Consider the following 21,787-nt stretch of genomic DNA (forward strand, 5'->3'; position numbering starts at 1 on the left):
AAAAAAAAGCTTTATTTGACCAAGGGAAGGCTGTAGGAGGTCCTCAGATAACAATAACTAACAATTCTTTTTGGAGTTGAACAGTTTCAGCAAGGACCACTTTCTGAGGAGGTTAACTCTAAATAATAATTGTGGATTTTCCAGCCTGTGGAAGGCAGAGATTGCTCTCTGACAGAGTTTATATTACTAACCTGATGCCAGCAGACAGCTGCAAAAATGAAGTGATATCAGTGATAAAAATATTCTTTCTCCGTGCAGGCAGGAGGAATTGCATGGAAGCAAAGGGCAAATCCCAGTGGCCTCTGTGCACACCAGATCCAACACACGAAGCCAGGGCCTGGCTGACGTGGCACGGCTGATCCCTGCACGTCCTCACTCACTGAGTGCTCACTTTAAATATCTTTTAACTCCTCACATTAAATTTCACAGAGATCTCTTGCATTCCTTAGAAAAACTTTATCTTTTACTGCCCTTTAATTCAAGCTGTGTCAGAACTGGCAAATAACTTGGTTAAAAAATAAAATAACATAACAATGCCCCCACCCCACCCCCCCGCCTTCTAGCTGACGTAGAAATAGATAATTTCTAGTGCTAAAAGTGATTAAATTTGGTGCATTTCCAACTTGTATTTTAACAATGCATCACCTCCTGAATTGCTGCATAAATATTAATAGACAGCCTGCTATGGAACTTTTGCCCGTGGTGCCCTTGGAGAACCATAATCACGGCGAGGGGAGCAAAGGAGATGAGAGAGAGCCCTGAAGATGGAGGTTCTATCCCCAGCTTCACAGAGCCACCCCGGGTCAGGCACTTTCCGTGCAGTCTCACAGATCAGCACTATCTCAAAGCCTCGACTTTGTCTGGTAGGAGATGAAAATCCTGCAGACATTAATCTGCCCCGTGCTCATCTGAAATGCAGCCACAAAAACCCCGCTGATGCCAAGAAGAGCCGCACCGATTTTCCCCCAAATTAGCCAGACTTTATTTTTGACGTACTGAGTGCTTTTAAATTTCATCTGCAGATGTTTGCTCCTCTAATCACCTCCAAAATGGGTGCGTGGCATTTATCTACCTGCATTTCCTCCCTCTGATATCTCATTAAAAGTCATGGTCGCTCGGGCTGCCATTTGAAAGAGGCCAAGTGCCCACAGATCCCCTGAAGTCATGCTCAGCCTTCATGAAAATTGGCCAATTATTTAGTTCCCTAAATATGGACTTTGGGGGCTGAAATTCAGAATATCCTCTTGGAAAACCTTTCTGGTCTGCCATAAACCAGCTCTCTGAGAAGACAACACTTTTGATTTTGTCACTCTAATACAAGAACACCACTCAAAACCTCAAAATACTGGCAGTAAAAGGCACGAGGAGGAAATATTTCTGCCTGCAAACATCTACTGCCCAGCTATGTTTTGGAATACAGGTGGACTGTGCTAAGGGTTAAGTTAATTTAACTTTCACCAAGTTAGAAAGCTCTGAAAGTTTAATCACAAATGAACTCCAGTGGGCAGTTTGGTAGCTCCCAGACAAATGTTCTCATTTTTATTCTTTATAGGCACTGCTCAAATCCTCATAAACCTTATTTAAGGAGGGAGAAATTTCATGAGGGGAGGGAGCTGTTTTATATGACAGAATAAGAGAAAAAGGCAACTTACTGTTTTAAAATTTAAATCCGGCCAAATTACCAGAAATGCTGCTGGAAACAGAACGCTGAGAATTCATTATTTTGTTTCAAAGTTAGTTTATCATAAATCTGCCCTCTGACATGTAATAACTAGTAACATTTCGAAGGTTATTTGATAGTAAGTTCAACAGTGTAGGTGACTGAACATGTGAGCTGCATGATAATGAGTCCCAGGGGAAATCAGGCTTTAGGATGCAGGGTGAAGCATCCCTAGGCTTGTATTCAAATGGAAAAAACATATTCAAAAGTTTATTGTTTATCTCCTAAGAACATCAAATAATACACAGGCCTTTGAATCAAATGCAAAAAGCACACTGGAGGACTATTTGCTGGGGGAAAAATGCCTGATTTGATCCAGATTCAAAAAAACTAATAGCTCGTACACTGAAATGCACAGAGCGGTTTTGATATAAAAAGTGGAGGGGAGTTTTTGGGTTTGTTCTTTTGCAGAACTGAGAGGCACAGCCAGTCAATTTGCTGCTGCAGCAGGCTCTAGGAAGAGGAGCTCAACAGCTTTAAACCCAGTTGTTCTCAAATCCTCTGCCTTTCAGTACAATAGAGTCCCTTAAGTGTGACAAATACAAATTGCCCTGCTCGGCCTGAATTTCATCTCCAAAATACGGTGGCGGTAATTGATTAATTTGTAGTGTACAAACTAATTTGAAGCCAATACAGAAAGTGAAAGGGTTTGTTTCTCAGCAGGGAGGTGGGGAGCAAACACCCCGCTCTGCCAGGATGGCGCAGTCCCACCTCTCAGCTCGTTAAGCTCTTACCTAACGAATCCTGTGCTGCCTTTATCAAAGTCAGGGGTAGTTTGGGCATTGGCTGTGCTGGAAAAGCACGTGAGACAGAATTTTTTTATTTATAAACCCTCTGCGTGGCGAATGGCGAGGGCAGGGACATTCCAAGCCCGTAACCATGCAGCCACTGGCACCCTGCCACCCCTCCCACCCTGGGAGCAGGGATGGAGGGATGGGCACGGAGCACCCACCTGCTCCTGCCCTCTGGGCACGACCCATCCCCAGCAACTCATCACTGCTCACCTCCAGCAGTGCTTCCACAGGAGGGAAAGCTTGTGGAGGAGGCATGGTGTTTAAGGATCACTGAGTGTGGGTATCTCAAGCGCTGGGTTTTCATCTCCAGGGAAATATCTGCCCCATTAAAAGCGATCAAACAGGACTCCTGCTGTTCAGGTGCACAGCCATACCTATCTGCCTCGGAGAATTACAGAGGGGCTGAGGTTGGCAAAGACCTTTAGGATCATCCTTTTATGGTTACACAGTCCCCTCCGCATCATAGGCTGTTATTTCATAGTTTGGACATTGAGAACAAAATTAGCCTTTACTTTCAAGGTCTCTTTCAATAATAAAATCTATTTTTCCACACATCTTTTTAGCTTGTCCTCCTTTATTTAACTCATTGCTTAAATCGTTATATACCATGTGCCTGAACAGTGAAAAGTTACACAACATCTCTCTTACTCAGCATCACCCTATCAGTCCTAACTCTTAATATTATGATTACTTTTTTCAGAGACGCAACTGGCAGAGCTTTCCTGACACGCCACAAATCCTAATTATCATCAAAACTCTAAATTCTATGTTAATGAATATCAGGGCTTGAAACGCTCTTATCTTGACAAGTTCTAAAACATCCACTGAATGTTTGTTTATTCACTTCCTATATCAGTATATATTCCTAGACCTTAACTTTGGGAAAACAACAGCATTTAAATAAGCAAAGGCAAAGATAAATAAAACCAAGCAAACAGGCAATAACTCTGTCTAAAATGCTTTTTACTATATTTAAGAAGGAATTACCACAGAGGAGATGATTGAACCCTAAGCTACCACGTCTCAAAGAAAATAGATTTAGAGGGAGAACTTTTTTGGTTCATTCTTTGAAACATAATCTTACCCACTGCCCAACTTTTCCTAATGTTTTCACGTGGAAGGTGCACTGAGGAAATTGGGGCTGTATTAAAATAAGACACAAAAAACAGCCCTGGAGCTGTTAAAGTGAAAATCAAATAAGAATGGGCTGAACCGGAGCAGCCTCGAACTTTGGCTTTCATTCCAGAAAAGAGTTAAAAATGCCCTTTGGAGCTGGAGCAAGCCCTGCCCAGTGCTGGGATATTAAAGTGTGCATAAATCAGGGGCTCATTTTCCTATCAGGCGTTAAAGCTCCCGGCTCCGTTATCGGAGGCATCCGCGGATCCGCGCCGAGCGCCGCGGCCCGGGCTCCGGCCTCTGTGTGGTCTTTCAGAACTGTCGTTATCAGCTTTCTGTTTATTATTGTGCTCAGTTTAAAGGGAATTTGCCAAGTGATCCCTGGACTCCAATCTTTAGGCCTGTTGTCAGGACAAATTAATTTCTGTGGAAACCCACTGTGCCTCAGATACCATCTAGGAAATGTAGGATTAATGGAGTCCCTGTACAACACGCTTTGTAGTGCGCTGCTGGGGGAGGGGAGCGGGGCTGCCGAGGCAGAAATCACACAAATAAAGCCCCTGCACTTTGGGGGACTTTGGGGGGACTTCATCTTTTTTTACTCCATCAGCTAACATCAGTAATATTTAAAATAAAGCCCAGTTGTCGAAAGGAACGGGCAACTTTTAACAAAAAGAGCAGTGAATGGAAACTCTCAGCTGCCAAAGATGAGGGACCTGAGGTCTAATTATCAATATTTGATATTTTACCAGCTCAAGCCAATCTCATCAGTAGGAAAAACAGGATATTAAAAGAAACAGTCTCCTGTGAATCTTACTAGAAAATAATGAAACTCCACACATGATCCTTTGGAAAAGAGGTATTAAAGCTGGATTTCCTACAGGGCTGGGTCATTGCTGTGCCAGCTGACATCTGGGGCTGTTTTTAACAAATGTGTATCATTTCATTGTTAAAAATGTTTCTCTGTTCTTGCAATAAGGAAACTTATATTATTTTTCTGGGGGGGAAAAAGGAGTGGTTATGTTTCTTAGTGAGGAAGAGGAGAAAAGAGAAGAGAAGAGAAGAGAAGAGAAGAGAAGAGAAGAGAAGAGAAGAGAAGAGAAGAGAAGAGAAGAGAAGAGAAGAGAAGAGAAGAGAAGAGAAGAGAAGAGAAGAGAAGAGAAGAGAAGAGAAGAGAAGAGAAGAGAAGAGAAGAGAAGAGAAGAGAAGAGAAGAGAAGAGAAGAAACTCCAATAGGTTTTTATAAATCTTTTCTCATTTTCAAGAGGATGACTCTGCCCATGGTGAGATATCCAGGTTTTATATCAAACACATTGGGAATTCTTGCCCTTATTCTTTTCTCTCCAAAGATAAATCAGTTGGTAACACACAAGACAAAGACAGCAGACCCACAGGTTCACATTCTCTGTGGTTTTACATCTCGTGACTCCTCTGTGGAATCAGAGAGTTAAGTTACCCAAAGTGGCACAAAAACACCAATGAGATCACAAAATAATTTTTTTTTAAAAAAAGTTACCTCTCCTTTCCAAAAGCTAAAGCAAAATCTGACTTTCTAACTCGTTCCAATATTACCCTGTCAATAGCAAGGCTAATTTGGCAGCAGAGCATTTTTAGAGCACTCCTGTACCTCCCAAGCCTGGCAGATGCAGAGGCTGCAGCTCTCTCTTCTACCATGGCTCTCCAGCTCACAAACACCTCCACACACACAGCTTTTCCTTCTCAGAGCATTACAAAAATCCCTGGCATCTGTGCGACCCCCCAGTTTGGAACAGCATTTATGGACAAGGTTCATTTTGGGAGGCTATTTCATCAGTCATAAGCTCACTTGCATATGAGAACTGCTTTTGTTTTATTCAATAGTCCAAAAGAGTGTGTTCTTCCCTAACAAAAACATTTAATCTTGAGAGACTTTTATGTGCCCATTTTTAACTATTGCAGAAATTCAATTAACTCCATAATTATGAACACAATTACCATGGAGTGTTACATGTGATTTGGTGGTAGCAGTTACATGGCACACACAAGCACTCGGGTTTGTGATTTCAAAACTTACAGCAATGATAATAAAAGCCAAAAATTCCCAAATATTGTCCTTATTCTTTGGGTTGCATGTATAAATGGCTTTTTAAATGCTGTTCATATTTCTTTTCCCCTGCCCATGGCAGCAGGATTGGAATGAGACAATCTTTAAGGTCTTTTCCAACCCAAACCATTCCAATATTCCATGATTTTGGTGATGAAAAGTTTTATTTTAGAAAGCACATTATTTGCAACCAAACAGGCTGTACTGCCAGCTGATTGAAGTCACCCAAACTGTGACAATTCACCTTAAACCTGGCCCCATTAACTTATTCCACTGCAAACTCCCAGCAAGGGCAGTAAATGGAGCCTGGGCAATTTTTTTTGCGTGGAGAGGGAAAGAGAAACTAAAATAAATAAAGAAAGGAAAATACATAAGTGGGAGGATGGGGAACTCTAAAAACTCTTCAAAACTTTGCACAGGGGCACTGCCAAGGAGCTCAGTGCCCAGCTCAGCGTGGGTGCTCCAGCTGGAGGTGGCGGGTCAGGAGCAGGATGTGCCCGGCCGTGCCAGGGGCTGCCTGGCAGGAGCCATCCCACAAACCCTCCGCAGGTGGCCACGAGCTGGGGCTGTGGCCACGAGCTGGGGCTGTGGGCTGGCCACCTGCCAGGCTCAGCCTGAGCCCTCCCCTGCCTTGGAAGAGCTAAAACACGCCGGGGTTACCGCACGCGATGAGGGGTCAGCAAGGATGTCACATTTTGGGGCTTTAGGGCTGACGTGGCTGAAAGGAAAGTTTAGGAGGACAGGCACGGTCAGGTTGTAGTCAGGGAAACAGCAAGCTCAGGATGTACTCGGGCTGAGTACAGAAATGGTCACCGTGGTCACCATGCCAAAGTCCCCACTGCTGTCCCACAGCTGAGGATCTGTGGCACCTCTGGGCACAGGAATCTGCTGGCTCCTCATGGGTCCTCCCTGCTCACACCCTCATCACGTCAATTTTGCACGTGCTGCACATCCAGGGCGTGTTCATTGCCAGGCAAAACCACCGAGGAGGACAAGGATCTTCCAGAGGCTTCGATTCGTTCAGACATTACCCAAAAGCATTCTGATGTCGCTCGTGCAGACTTTGGTGGCACTACACACCTCCTTCACTCCTGCAACCCAGTCTTGCTCCCCAAATTTCAGCACCAGCCTGCACAGGGATGTCAGCTCAAGGTCCAGCCCCACATTCTCCTCTGATCTAGTCTAACCCCTTTTCTGCTGACACAGCAACATCTGCAGAGATCTCCACCTCACGCACCCCTTCTACAAGAGCTTTGTTTGCACAGGTGGCAAAGCCTCCCTCAAACTGCACCCAGGGTTTCATCAAGAGATGCCCATGGACCCCAAACACACAAGGAATCAACAGTCTTTTACCATAATCACTCTTCAAGTAATTGAAAATCAGAATTACCCATGTGGTTTCTCTACATAAAAAGTGATCTGCAACCCCCAAATCTGAATTCCAAACATGTTCGTGTGAAACATTCGAAATACAAAATGAAGTTCCAGCTCAGTCCTTGGTGGATGTCAGGCACGGCTGGAAAACTATTGCAGGTGTTATTTTAAATGAAAAAAAGTGAAGGGTGTAATAAGACTGGAGGTCAAAGCATTTCCAGACTTGCCAAGGGTTAGATCTCACCAACAGAGTAAAATATTTAAGCTTTAACAGGAAGCTATAAATGCAAATATATATAAAATGAAGCATAAAATAGGCTTCTTATAGAAATTCATCTCTCCTAACATGAACAGTACAAATATTTCACAACATGTCAAACCCACTGTATCTGTACATTCATGCTTTCCTCACTCCTGGCTCTATAACCACACAGGAATATAATTTAACAGCACTGGTAGCAGATTTCCAATCTTGGGGCATGGAACCTTTATCCCAAGGACCTGGTTAATAAATGGCAATAAATGGAAACAAAAGGCAGAAGGAGGAGACAGCAGCAGAGGGCTCAAACCCAGCCCAGCTGCCCTCACCCTCAGCCACCCCCTAAAATCACCCCAGATCCATCCCTGCAGATCGAGCTGCCATGTGGCTGTTTTCTAAAACAACATCTCACTCTGCTGTGGAAGAAATTTAGTCCCTATTCCTCTTTAATATTCATATGGAACAGAGCTACATTAACACTAAGTTTTAATTTCAGAAACATTCTGACATTTACCGAGAACAGATTCCAGCCCTGGTTTCACACCAGGGTTTTTTTTTTCCATTATCACTGTTATTACTGGTATTAGTATCACTGCAGAAGTGATTAAAAGGTCCTGGATGTCTCATTAAAATAGTCTGGATCTACCTCCCTCTTCAGCACCAAGATACAATCTGTTGTTTTATAAATGGGAACCATCTTCCTGGAAATTTAATTTGAAGTATTGCCTGTTCCTCTTTTCCCTGTGAAATGCAGGCACTTTTTGCTGTTTACATTGAATGTAAGAAATATTCTAAATATTTGAAGCAGAGGAAAAAATAGTTATTACTGAATGCTGAATGCTCCCCAGATCTACTCATAAATGTGAAAATAATAAAAGAGCAGCAACAAACCAACTCCTCAAAACTCTCAGGGAGGTTGAGGAGAGAGATCCCTCATGGAAGTCAACAGTTTTGGCCCCTACATCTATTTTCAGGTGCTCATTTCAGCACAGGCTTATGATTTTCCGAAAGGGTTGGTTTAGCTGCAATTTTGGAAAAACACATTTTTGTTTCCCGAGATAGCCCAGCAGTTTAAGTACAAATGTTTGTGTCTCAGAGCTCTTTTCCATATCCTCCACTAAATAGGAATTCAAAGAGTCTTAGGTGCAGATTAAATGCTTTCAAAAATCAATTCTAGGCTGGCACAGAAGTCAACCAGTCTGACCTCGTGATTACAGACTAAACACTTCCTTAGGAAGCAAAGTGGAGAAATATTTCATGTTTCAATGATTATTTCAGATAGCACCACCACAAATAAAAATGAGAAACCACGGCGACATTTTAAAAAGTTTATCTGGGGATAATTGCATGAGGAATTAAAAGAGGCCTCATCAGAGGGGTGGGATATTGTAGCATTAAAATCCATCAACAAAAGGGAGGATGCAATAAACAGCTCATCCAAACTCTTAACAGGCACTTTGGATTTCATGCAGTTTTGAGAAAAAGGAGGATCATGTAACTCAGTTTGTACTTGATTTCTCTGATATTTTTACTTCTGGAACCTTAATCTCAAGACACAAAATGGCAAAGAAAGCAGCAGTGAGATATGTACTTATTTAATGGCTAAGGAGCCTCTTCCAGACTACCTTGGGACTGATACAAAAATAGGCTCCTTCAGCTCCATATTCCTGAGGACAGAGCTCAGATTTAATGCCCAAGCACTCCTGTGCCTTGCAACTGCATTTTTATTTTCCTTCTTACCAGTGTCAATAGCAGGGTAACCCCAGAGCTGTCACATAAACGTTTGCCTTGGTTTGATCCTCCAAACGTGCTACCCAGTAATTAAATCCAGTTTGTATTTTTAAAGTGCACATGAAGAACTGCTCCATGCTGAGCCAAACTGCCTTGCATTTGTCTCCACCATCTCTCAGTTCTGGGAAATCCATAAATTCATTTGTCAAAGGTAAAAATGCTCCAGCAAAACTCCTTCTAAATCTTTTGAAATGGTTTGTTCAAACTCTTGACATAGCGTTTTGCTCTAAACAAATTTCTAGACAGCCCTGTGATTTTCCATCTCAAAATATACTGTTTCCCTGCCATGAAACTGGAACAGAGGGTCTGAGAGAAAGGAAATTATTAAGCATTCTAGTGGGTTTTTTTCCAACAAAAACTAAGATAGAGGTCAATGAATAAGTATGTGCAGGCTGGAACTTAAATCCTCTGGGGTGACTGTAGGCTAATTAATAATTAATGCCAGAGACATGGTGTTTGAAATGCAGATGTGATAACTGGAGGCCTGGCAAAGCTGTTCAGAGGAAGCAGATTTGGATGCTACAGGGAATAGGCACTCCCTTGCCGGCTGGCTCTGAAAGCAGACCTGGGTGCAAAGCAGGGCCTATGGTTTAGATTATATTCCCCTCAGCTGTTAATTACCTGAACCTACTTTGAAGTTTTTCTCTTTTTATCCTCTGCATGAAAAGAGATTGGTTCAGCCAAGGGACTTGAAAAAATGATCAAATACATGGAGTAGAGGAGGGGAATAGAACTTCAGATATAAAAAAGATAAGGAAGAAAAACACTCAGGGAAACACACAGGAACATATTAGGAAGTGCCCGAGTGTGGCTCAATGTTTCAAGCGGGTTGTGCTGCTCTGAGTTATTTCAGCCATTAAGCAGAACCCCCCCGTGTTTTAGGAATAGATTTGTTAAAAGGGATCTCTCGCTGTATGTATAGAGTTTACAGTAATTATTTGATGAAAGTACCATAGGTGATTTCCTATGCTATTTTTAATTCAATAAAGTCATTTAAACCTCCTTGTGTTTGGGGCTATTTAATGAGGTGTGCAACATTAGCAGAATCACCAATGAGCTGTTCCTGCAAGTATTCAGATTTTGCTAAAAAAGGCTCATTTTTGCCAAGGAAGAGACGGGCACAGGGTGGGCTCCTGGCTGCCAGGGCAAGGAAAGAGGGCAGGTGCCCTCAGCACCGCGGCTCCTTGGGCCGCCGGGGGGCACCTGCGGGCAACTGAACCATTTTCACTGAGTGGGGAGTGGGGTGGCCCAGCAGGGCCTGGCACAGGCAGGGGTGGGGATGAAGGCTGGGGAGGCAGAGCTGATGGGGATGAAGATAGAGGCAGGGGCGATGGGGATGAAGATAGAGGCAGGGGTGATGGGGATGAAGATAGAGGGACGCGGGAGTGATGGGGATGAAGGCAGCAGGGCGAATGCTGGTGGGAAAGCACAGGTGATGGGGATGAAGCTGGGAAGAGGCAGGGGATGAAGGCGGGGTGATGGTGATGAAGATGAGGATGCTGCCGCATCCCGCGGGCGGACGAGAAGCGCTTGGGGTAACGCAGAGGACCCCCCTGAGCTCAGGAAAACACCCCGTGACCAAAGGGGGTGGGGGGTACCTCCTGCGGCAGCGCTGTCCCAGGAAGGAGCGCGCAGGGTGCGCGGGGCCGGTCCGCCCGGTGCCCGGTCCCGGTGCCCGGTCCCGGTGCCCGGTCCCGGTGCGGGCTCCCCGGGCGCTGCCGGGGCCCTGCGGCCGGAGGGGCCGCGGAATCGCCTCTCGCCCTGGCTCGCTTTGCAGACATAGATCGTTCCCTTTTCAAAGCGACTCCAGAGTGGCTTTTTTGACGCTCTTCCCCGCTCGTTAGAGCCCGCCCGTTCAAAGGGGAAACTTCCCAGCAACTTCACTAAAACCCTTTGAACCAGGGGGAAGACAGTGGTATAATAAATTTTTTTCTGGGTCTACCTTTTTTTTTTCTTTTTTATTCTTGCAGTAGGGTGAAGCAATCTCTGATGAACTCAGAGCTGGCTGTGTTTAAAAATTAATTCGAAAATGCCCGTCTGCAAGGCGCAGGCGTCTCGCATTTACACCTATCACCTTGGCATCGCGGCGCAGCTTCTCCTCCTGCTGAGGAGGAGAGCCCACCTCGGCCCAAAACAAGAATTTTTATCCATTTCTCTCTTTCCCAGCACCGTCTTTCACCGTGACGTAGGAACCACGCGGCTGTACTACAGCCTTACGCATAGGCGCACACCTGGGTGATGCTCTGGCTCCTTGGAGGGGTAATTCCCGGTGCCGCCGGGTTTTCCAGCCCTGGGACAGTTACCTGCGGCCAAAGCTCCCAGGTGAAGGGATGAGTCCGTCCCGGGGCGGAAAATGCCTCGATTTCCGCCAAAACGGGCGTGGGAAGCGCCTCCGTGTCCGCCTCACGGGCGTGGGGTGGGCCGGGAGAGCCACGCCTGGCGGGGAGAGGGGCTTTTAATGGAATCACAACAGCCACACGGCTCCCTATTAAATCCTGCTAATTTTCTAGGTGAAGGCTGTGAAGTGAATGTGAGGAAGCATTAAAAGGGAATTGAATTTGCATTCCTTATGCTACAGGCACATGTTTACATGACCTTTAAAACAGAATTAAAGCTGTATCATCAGCAGCTGTAGGCAATTCACATTACTAAGGCAATCAAATCAGAAGGCTAAACTAACTATAAAACATAAATTAAACTGATAGAGAATCATCCTAATTCACTAGGTTTACTTGCAATTTACTTATCCGCTACTAGTAATTTCTAAACAGTTTGGAGAAGAGGCAAATAGGAAATACTTGGATGTGGCACTTCAAGAACGTGCTGTCCGAGGGGGAGAGCCAGCTCTCCCGGGGTTCTCCATCAGGGAGCGCGGGGCTAACACGGGCCCCTAGAGCTCCACGAAGGGACTGCAAACTGATACCTGCCTGGCTGAACCCCAGCTCTGTGGGTTGGCTCAAGCCCCCCCCCGGAGTCCTTTCCTCTCTGGAGGACCCTCAGAGACACCGTTGATTTTCTAAAATATGAAATAACTCAATATCCAATAGAGCTCGCGTTGCACCGCTGCCTTCTGCCCCCTCCCCCATCCCCAGAGGGACACTTTCCAATGTCTGAAGCACGGTAAAAAAGCCCACAAAAATCGATACCGCCGGTGATTTCATTAAAAGTTTGCAGAGCGCCTTTCCCCGTCTCCGCTCCGGCGCTCCCGGGCGGAGCGGGGCGGGCCCCGGGCACCCCCTGCCCCGGGCAGCCCCCACTTTGATTTATTCCCATTTATTTCTCGCAGCCGAGGGCTGTCTCCCCCGCTTTGATGGCGACTCTCCCGTGTGCGCTCCCGGGGCCCGCGGTGATTTATCGCCCGCCCGCCTCCCCCTGAACTTCTCCCCCGCAGCCCCCGGGACCCCCCGCCACGGGCAGGGCACGCAGGGGAAGGGATGCTGCAGCCTCCAGAGCCTTTCACCGCCAGTCTGCTGGGCGGGGGGGAGAGAAAAAAGCTGCCAGGAGGTGCCAGGGAACCGCACACGCTGGGGATGGAGCGCACGGCGCTTTGGCAGGGGCTGTTGGGGCTTTTTTGGGGCGGCCCACGGAGGGCTCGCGGTCTCGGCCACGCGTGAGCGAACGACACCCAGCCTGCCCCACCATCACCATCCTGCACTGCCCAAGCTCGGTTCACGAAGGAAACATCTTTTAGCAACGCAGCCTGGCCTGAAAGTTCATTTTTATAACAGCTTTGGTTGGCGCGATCTGAAGGGAGCGGGGAGGAAACTTTCCACCGAGCCGTAAACACACGAAGGTCTGTGAGAAAACCAAGAATTAGCAGCAGCATCTACGTATTTATAAACGTAAATCTAGGGATGACGAGGCGCTTCAAAATGCAGGAGGCGTTTCAATCCCTCTGCGAGATCAGGAGCATCGCTGGATGCTTTGCACGCCGACAGCTACAGCTGGAAAAGCGTACAGTTAAATAAATAATAAATAAATAAATGAAAGGGAAAACACAACACATGAACCCAAACCCCACATGGAAATTGCTCGGTAAGGTACCAAACAGCAACGTAGGTATTTGTCATCCAAGGAACAGAGCGATTTGTCTTCAATGTCTCATTAGTCAACAGAGGTTAACTAGCCAGCCAGTTAGTGCGTGCTCAAATCCAACCCATTCTCCTTTAAACATGTCTGAGCAGAAATCTGTCCGTTCGGGAATTGTATTTGGATTATTTCTAAAGCACAGGCGGGACGGCCTCTGGGGTGGCAGGAGCTGGGGGGTGCCCAATTCCGACCGCATCCCCCCGTTTGCTGGGAGAAGCTTCACCGGAAAAATGAAATTGAAAAAAAAAAAAAAAAAAAAAAAAAAAAAAAAAAAAAAAAAAAACCAGCAACAAAACACAACCAACGACCAAAACACCACGGGATTTCGGTCCGGGATGAAACCAGCGCGTTCTTGTCATCACGCCTGTTTGAATGGCACGGTGAGGAAAGTGCCTACGTAAAAGGGAAGGGATCGGCATTGTTGTGGGGTCTATTAACTCCTGCCGTGACCTCAGGAGCTGCCACGCACCGCCCGAGAGGAGAGGGAGCGGGGCCGCAGCCCCTTCCCCGCTGCCTCTCCCCATCCACACTTCTCCACTAAACACAACAAACCCCAGTTCGTGGATTTCACAGACGGCGAGACCGCTCCCGCGGCAAAAATGTGCGCTTTGGAGAGACTTCCCGGAATATTTACGGTTTTTTTGCTCAGTCAACCAAATGTTCGAGACAAGACCTCCTAAAACCGACCCAGCTCAGAAATTCAGAAATAACAGTGACCTGAACATGACGGGGTAGTGCACGAATGAACGACATTATTTTTTCCCGCAGCGAGTACATTTTTTAAACATCAACAACGTGGAAAAAAAAAAAAAAGATATTAATGATAATAATAATAATAACAACAACAACGGGCGATTCGAGCAGAGGAGCAAGGAGTCGCCTAAACCGCTTCGGAAATCGCAGCAGTTAGAATACAAATACTATTTACCTTGTGATTTTTTCCTGCCCGGGATTGGCTTTATTGTCCCTCCCTGGACCAGCCCAGCCGCAGCCACGCTCCCTCCGTGCCGGGCTCTTTGCTGCCGGGCTGGTGCTGGGAGAGATTTGGGGGGGGCCGCATTCATTCGTACATTAGGACTAGTTTAATTTGCAATCTGTCAGTCCATCTCCTGGCTGTGGCTCGGAGATGGCTGTGTGGCTCTCTCCCTCCTCTCTCCCTGCACAGCATTTACTCACGTTCAAGAGCAGCCAACAGAGACCAAAAAAAAAAAAAAAAAAAAAAAAAAAAAAAAAAAAGGAACTAATTGAGCTTGTGTCGGTATTGGCTAATTTCTGCTAATACTCTGTAAATTCCTTTTTGCTTCCTAAGCTTCCCCCACGCTGGTTAGGTGTTCCCAAAGCCTCTCCGGAGCGCCAGGAGCCGCTTTCTCAGCACTGATGGGCGGCTGGGCTTCAGCAGGCGCCCCAGCGCCTGGATGTACACAATGCAAACCTTAACTCCTGGCTCCAGAAACGGTTAAATTGCCCTTTCCCAGCCCCCACCCCCGTTATGATTGACTCTGTTTTTAAATTTGCACTTGTTCCCACCAAGCGCAATCTAACTCGTCCTGTCTCTAAAGTGAACTTGTGTTGAAGGTGAAGTTTTCAATATAGAGGTCACGACACCGAGGCACAGCTTACCGCTCCGAGCTTCATGCTGTATTAAACACAATCAAAACGAACCCCTTTTAGACCTTTTTTTTTTTTTTTTTTCCCTCTCTCTCCTTCCCCTCCAGCGGATGAACAATGAGAGGAGTGCGGGGGAAAAAAAAAAAAAAATCTCTTCAATATAATAAAATCAGCTCTGTCACGACAATAACCGCGTTGGTGGGTTCAGGTGCCAACCTCCAGCCCGTGGAGCCGCTGGGGAACGAGCGCATCCCGAGCGGAGCTCTCAAAGGGGATGGTGCGGGGCTGGAGCGGGGACAGCCAGCCCTGCCCCACGCGTGGGTGACACCGCCGCTGCCACCGAGGGGACGGCCACGGCCGAGCCACGCCGCCGGGTGACCCCAGAAAGCCCCGGTGCCGCCTGTGCCAGGGGGACCCGACACAGCCCCAGCTCCTGCACTTCAAAGCGGGGCGTTCTCTATAGCGACTTCTCGCTGCCCCAGGACGGTGGCTGCCTCCAGCTATTGTGCGAGCTTTTTCACGCCAAAGATTTAGCAGCAAAAATAGATATTAAAGCGAGTTATTTGCTGAGGAAACGCGGGTCCCTCCGGGGCGGGGGCACCCAGAGCCAAAGGGCTCGAGCGCACAGTCCGAACCCAAAAACTTTTTTTAAAATTTTTTTTTAATTAAAAAAAAAAAACTTTATTGGGTTTCGGTCTATGAAAAATAAGTTACAAATTCTTGCAACAGTAGCTTTGCATGTACTTATTTTTCTCCCATGTCCAGACGGGGTCGGCTATTGAATAAGGCTCTTTTATTCTGCATGGGGCAGGGGATTTGTGGCCATGGTCCCCCTTTTATTCCTCTCTCTATGGAAACCCAGATCATGGGGAGAAAAATGCGAGGCTGAATAAAGAAAAGCAGCAGAAAGGACCGCTTGAGAGCGGCATCTGTTACACTTGGGAAGTTAGACTGACAGGAAAGAGCTAAAGAAACCCTCTCCAGCAGATTAGTTAGAACAGCAAGAAGATTTAACTATATGCAGATAAAAACACTATAAAATCCACCATACTCTGCTATAGGCGAGGTGAGAGCCGCCTCGGCAGGAGCAGAGCCGGGCTCTGCCTTAGCTACATTTGCAGCAAAGATTAAAATGGGACGTTCGGGGTTTTATTTCCCTGCCAGAGACTCTGCCTTAATTAAACGGCGGATCTGAACATCTATTTTCACGGGCAATGGGATTTGAAAAATTGTTTCGGAAGTTAAAGTGCAAATTAATTTTAAATAATTTAGTTACGTTTTTATACAGTGCGGATTTGATGTTGTTCGGGGGGGGGGTGATGTTTTTTTCTTTTTTTTTTTTTTTTTTCCCGCGGGCTGCGGTGATGTTTATTTCGAGGAGCTTGTGAAGGCGGAGAGTGGGGAAAAAAAAAAAAAAAAAAAAAAAGGAAAGAAGGAGGGGGGGAGGAAAAAAAAGAAAAGGAAAGGGGAAAAAATAAAAAGGAAAGGCTAAAAAAACCAACGAGGAAGAGGCTGCTGCTATAACTCCTTCCCTGCCCTCCCCGCGCTCGGGCGGGCTCGGCCGCGGAGCTGCGCGCCCCGCACCGCCCGCACCGCCCCGCGCCGGGACCGCGGCTCCAGCGGGGACATTCCCAGCTCCTGGCCCGCCCGCTGACCCCCCCCGCCGCACACCCCCCACCGCCGCCCCTCTACCCGCAAACTTCATTCTTTTATTCACTTTTCCGAATTTTTGATTTATTTTCCGAGCCGCACCCCCCCCCCCCCCCCCGCGCCCCCGCGGGCGCGCAGCGCAGCGCTCGCCCGGCGGGGACCCGCAGAGTCCCCGATATATCGCGATTTGCCCCAGCCCTCTCTGCTCCTCACCCCCCCCCCCCAGCCCTGCATTTACCCCTCTCACACGCTGCCCCGGCGAGAAATTATTGTGATTATTATTATTATAATGAGGAAAGCGATGGGACCCGGCTCGGAAGGAACCAGAGGAGCGCTCACCTTATTTAGATCTATTTTCTCATTTTCTTGAATTTTCTTCAGATCTGTCTTCTCAGAGAAACTAATGCCTTAATGACTTTCTGGTAGCTGCAAGCCTTCTTTTATTTCTGCTAAATATATGAAAATGTATGCAAATTTAAATCAAGCTTAACCTAGGAGCTCTTGCAATATATTTAATGGAATTTCAAACCAATAAGGGGACTCTGATGCAGTCTTCTGGAAGTGCAAATATAATTACGCAGCTCGGTTACCTCCAAAACGATGCAGGGAAAGGTCATTTTGGAACTCGGGAGCGGGTCGGGGGTCCCGGGGCCGCGCCTCCGCCCGCCCCGCCGGGGCTCCGCGGGTGCGGAGCTCTGCCCGCCGGGCCCGAGCGAGCCGGGGGGCTCCGCGCTCCCCCCGCTCCTCCCGCGGGGGGGTCCCGGGCGCCGCACGCGCTTTTCCCCCATTCTTTTCCCTTTTCTCACTTTTTTTCCCCCCTTTTTTTCTCCTTTTTTTTCCCGGTTTTTGCCCTGCAAGCCCGCCCGCCAGGCGCGCAGCGGCGGCGCACCGCGCCCGAGCTGCCAACTTTGAGGAGCATCCACCGGGATTTACCGGCGGCGAGGCCGGGAAGCTCCTTTTTTGGGGGGGGCTGGTTTTTTTTTTTTATTATTTGGGGCTTTTCTCCGTTTTTTTCTCTGCCGAGCACGGCCCGGGGCAGGCGGGGACGCGCGGCTCGGGGCAGCCGCACCGGGGGAGGAGCGGAGCGGGCGCCGCGCACCCGGAGCGGCGGGCGGGGGCAGCGCCGGGGTGGTCCCGCGGGGCTGCCGCCGGGGCGCCGCCGTTTAACCTCTGCCCGCCGCTAATCGCTCCCCATTTAAGCCGTGCCCCCCGCGCCCCCCCCCCTCCGTTCCCGGGCGCTCCCCATTTAAGCCGTGCCCCCCCACCCCACCCTCCCCGCGGGCCGCTCCCCGCCCGGCGCGGAAGGAGTTAAGCGGCGGGGCCGCCTCGCGCCCGGCCCCCGGTGCCGGCGGAGTGATTCACTTCCTGCCTCGCGCCCGCGCGGCCCCGCGGCCCCGCCCCACAGCGGCCCCGCCCCGCCCCCGCGCCGCGCCCATTGGTCGGCTCGGCCGGCGGCGCGCCCCCATTGGCCGGCGCGGGTGCCAGTCGCGGCGCGGCCGCCGCCGGGCCGCCGTGCCGGTGGATGTCAAAGGCTGGCGCGGCGGCGGCGGCACAGTATAACTCGTGGGGCTGCCGCGGCCATGGCCACAGCCGCCTCCAACCCCTACGGCCTGCTGGGCGCCGGCGCGCTCGCCCACGCCGAGGGCGCGGGCATGCAGCAGGGCAGCCCGTTCCGCAGCCCGCAGAAGCTGCTGCAGAGCGAGTACCTGCAGGGCGTCCCCGGCAATGGGCACCCGCTGGGGCATCACTGGGTCACCAGCCTGAGCGACGGCGCGCCCTGGCCCGCGGCGCTGGCGGGCGGCCCGCTGGAGCAGCCCGACGTGAAGCCGGGCCGCGAGGACCTGCAGCTGGGCGCCATCATCCACCACCGCTCGCCCCACGTCTCCCACCACTCGCCCCACGCCAACCACCCCAGCGCCTGGGGCGCCAGCCCGGCGCACAGCGCCTCGCTGGCCGCCCCCCCCGCCGCCGCCGCCGCCGCCGCCGCCGGGCAGCCCCTGAGCGTGTACTCGCAGGGCGGGTTCGCGGTGGGCGGCATGCTGGAGCACGGCGGGCTCACCCCGCCGCCCGCCGCCGCCGCCGGACAGGGCTTGCACCCGGGGCTGCGCGGCGAGGCCGGCGGCGAGCACGGCGAGCTGGGCGGCCACCACTGCCAGGACCACTCGGACGAGGAGACGCCGACCTCGGACGAGCTGGAGCAGTTCGCCAAGCAGTTCAAGCAGCGCCGCATCAAGCTGGGCTTCACCCAGGCCGACGTGGGGCTGGCGCTGGGCACCCTGTACGGCAACGTCTTCTCGCAGACCACCATCTGCCGCTTCGAGGCCCTGCAGCTCAGCTTCAAGAACATGTGCAAGCTGAAGCCGCTGCTGAACAAGTGGCTGGAGGAGGCCGACTCCTCCACCGGCAGCCCCACGAGCATCGACAAGATCGCGGCGCAGGGGAGGAAGAGGAAGAAGCGGACCTCCATCGAGGTGAGTGTCAAGGGCGTGCTGGAGACGCACTTCCTCAAGTGCCCCAAGCCGGCCGCCCAGGAGATCTCCTCGCTGGCGGACAGCCTGCAGCTGGAGAAGGAGGTGGTGCGGGTCTGGTTCTGCAACCGGCGGCAGAAGGAGAAGCGCATGACCCCTCCGGGCGAGCAGCCGCAGCACGACGTGTACTCGCACGGCGTGAAAACGGACACGGCCTGCCACGACCTCTGACCGCGGGCTGCGGCCCCGGGACTGCCCGGCCGCGGGACTGCCCGCCGGGCTTTAACTTATGGTTTCGGGAGACGCGGCGAGGGGTGCCCGCCCGCCGCCGCCTCGGCAATATTTTTTTTTTTTTTTTTCCTCTCTCCGACCTTTCCGCTGGTCACACACGGTGTTTACTCGCAGACAAGGTTTGTTTTCGGTCTCTGCTAGGACGAAGGAAAAGAAAAAAAAAAAAAAAGAAAGACACAAAAAATACCCCACCAACCAACCAACCCCACCGCAAAACAAAACCCAAACAGAAAGGAAGAAAAAAAAAAAAAAGACGAGAAAAAAAAAAAAAAAAAAGGGAAAACCCACGGAAAAAAGGGGAAAAAAAAAAAAAAGAACGAAAGACCCGACAGAAAAGGAAAGACAGATGTGTGCCTATGAATAACCTTCCAGCGCCTTGGTTATATCAGCTGTATTTCAGGTGAATCTGTTTTACAATAGACTAGTTTTGCATTTTTAAAGACTTATATAGCGTTTTTAAATGTCTGAGGTGTTTTACTACAAACTGTACACAATATTTGTGACCTAATTTGTATCGAATTGAGCAGTCCAAACGTTCCTCCCTTCCCCAAGCACCGGCAATGTCACCCAGCGGGGCCGGGGCAGGGCGGCCGCGGCCCTTCCTCACCCCCACCCCGAGGAGATGGGGCTCCCTCCGCGCCCGCGGAGCCCCGCGGAGCCCCGCACTGATGTGAAGAACAGGCTTATTTGTTGCAGCTTTTTTTCTTCCTTTTCAAGAACTTCCCAACACCGTAAAACGGTCGGGTCACAAGCCTGACCTCCCCTCTCCCTTCTTCTCACAAGGAAAAAAAAAAAAAATATATATATATATAAAATAATTATTTCTAGGAGGTTTACCCGAAATTAAGCATCACAACCAAACCCGTGGCATTTGCCAGTCTTTTCTTTCCGAAGATGAGTTGGGCTTTTTGATCAGCGCCAGACTGAGAGGTCTGTAGTAAAACACCTTTATCCTTCTGCGCTTTCGCTTCGGAAATCGGTTTCTCTGTATTTTGTTTCGATAGTGAAGAGGAATGAGGTGTCGGGGGGGAGGGAGGAAGGGAGGGAGGGAAGAGGACAGAAAACGCCCGCATTTGGTTCACGCTGAGCTTCTTTCCGCGTCGCAGGGAGATGCTGGATTTGTGGAAAAGCTTTTCTAGGGGGGGAGGACGAAGCGGGGGGGGGGGGGGGGAAGAAAAAAAAAAATCATAATAATCATCGACAAAGCAAAACAGGGAGAGAAAAAAAAAAAAACAACAAAAAAAAAAAAACAACAAACCCTCATCCACCAAAACAAAGTCACTGTAATGCAAACGCCGTTTTTCGGGCGCAGGGAAGTGCTGAGCTGCACCCGCCCCCTCTCCCCCCCTGTCCCTCCCAGCCCGGGGCTGTGTTGTCCCCAAGGGCGGGGGGTGCGGTGGCCACGCACCCACCCGCGAGGGGTCCGTGTGTGTGTGTCTGTCTGTCTGTCTGTGTGTGTGTGTGTGTGTGTGCGCACCCCCCGAGCCCCGCACCCCCGGGGCCGCCGGGCAGGGCCGGGCTCCCCCCCCCCGCTCCCGGGGCTGCACCCGCGGCCCCCCGAGGGCCGGGCCGGTCCCCGCTCCGCAGCTCCCGCACAGCATCCCCCCCCCCTCCTCCTTTTTCCTCTCCCCCCCCCCCTTCCCTCCTCCAGATTTTTTCCTTTCGACATTTATATTTTTCAAGTATTTTTCAGTAAGCGCTAAAAAAAAAAAAAAAAAAAAAAAAAGAAAATAGGAAAAAAAAAAAAAGAAATTAAGAGGAAAAGAAAAAAAAAAATAACTCGACACTGAGGACCTGCCTATTTCTGCCAACTTTATAACTGTACAGTTTTGTATATTAAACGTTTTTTGGAAGTTATTAATTTAAAGAAAGATCATTTAGTTTATTCATTTAGTAACTGATGTATAATAAACGCTATTTTCATTAAAGGTTGCTTTTTTCAACTATTTTATCCAAAATTGCCTATTGCAGTTGCCAACAATTATTTATTTTCAATAAATTCCGCATTATGTTTAAAAAAAAAAAAAAAGAAAGAAAAAAAAAACGTTTCAGAAAGAAACAATAAAAAAAAGAGAAGCCTAAAATGGGTGTCGGATGAAAATAATAACGAAACACACGAGTGGCTGTAACGTTTGGTTGTCGACCAGTTTTAGTCAAGGGGTTTATATTGACGCAATATTTTATTGTTGTAAAAGGAAAAAAAGAAATTAAAAAAAAAAAAACAAACCCAAACCAAAAGGTTTAAATAAACATTTTTTACGAAAGAAAAACAAAATAGCTGGAAAACTGCGGGTGCGTGGTTTGTGCGCTTGGCCGAGCCGGGGTGCGGGGGCTCCTGCGGCCCCCCAGCCCCGGGCACGGCCGGGTGGGCCCGGGGGGCCGATCCGGGCAGCGCCGCTGGCACCTGCCGCGGCTTTGGGGTGGGGAAAAAAAAAAAAAAAAAAAAAAAAAGCGCTTTCGGGGCGGAAAAAGGATCCGTGCGGCTGTGGCGGGGCAGGGCAGGGCAGCGTGTGTCCGTGGGGTGCGCGTCGGTGCGTTCTGTGT

At 49.3% G+C, this 21,787-nt stretch overlaps 1 protein-coding gene and 1 long non-coding RNA gene across 2 annotated transcripts in view; one reads left to right on the forward strand and one right to left on the reverse strand.

Moving 5' to 3' along the window:
• The window catches only part of LOC128795280 (uncharacterized), a 70,789-nt gene extending 53,224 nt beyond the window's left edge, over positions 1-17,565 (reverse strand). The window contains exon 1 of the long non-coding RNA XR_008433466.1: positions 16,824-17,565. This is a non-coding gene — a long non-coding RNA (uncharacterized LOC128795280). The remainder of the gene's footprint in view (positions 1-16,823) is intronic.
• A 427-nt stretch (positions 17,566-17,992) lies between these two features.
• Positions 17,993-20,995, forward strand: POU3F4 (POU class 3 homeobox 4). Its single transcript, XM_053955692.1, has one exon. It carries the CDS (start codon positions 18,065-18,067, stop codon positions 19,181-19,183), a length of 1,119 nt encoding a protein of 372 aa, XP_053811667.1. The 5' UTR covers positions 17,993-18,064; the 3' UTR covers positions 19,184-20,995.
• The last annotated feature ends 792 nt before the right edge of the window (positions 20,996-21,787 follow it).

Source organism: Vidua chalybeata, chromosome 14, assembly GCF_026979565.1.
Source record: "Vidua chalybeata isolate OUT-0048 chromosome 14, bVidCha1 merged haplotype, whole genome shotgun sequence".
NCBI classification, from domain to species: Eukaryota; Metazoa; Chordata; class Aves; order Passeriformes; family Viduidae; genus Vidua; species Vidua chalybeata.

What these genes read in the sequence shown, in the direction of transcription:
- POU3F4 (XM_053955692.1), top strand. Translation starts at nt 18,065, where the DNA reads ATGGCCACAGCCGCCTCCAACCCCTACGGCCTGCTGGGCGCCGGCGCG.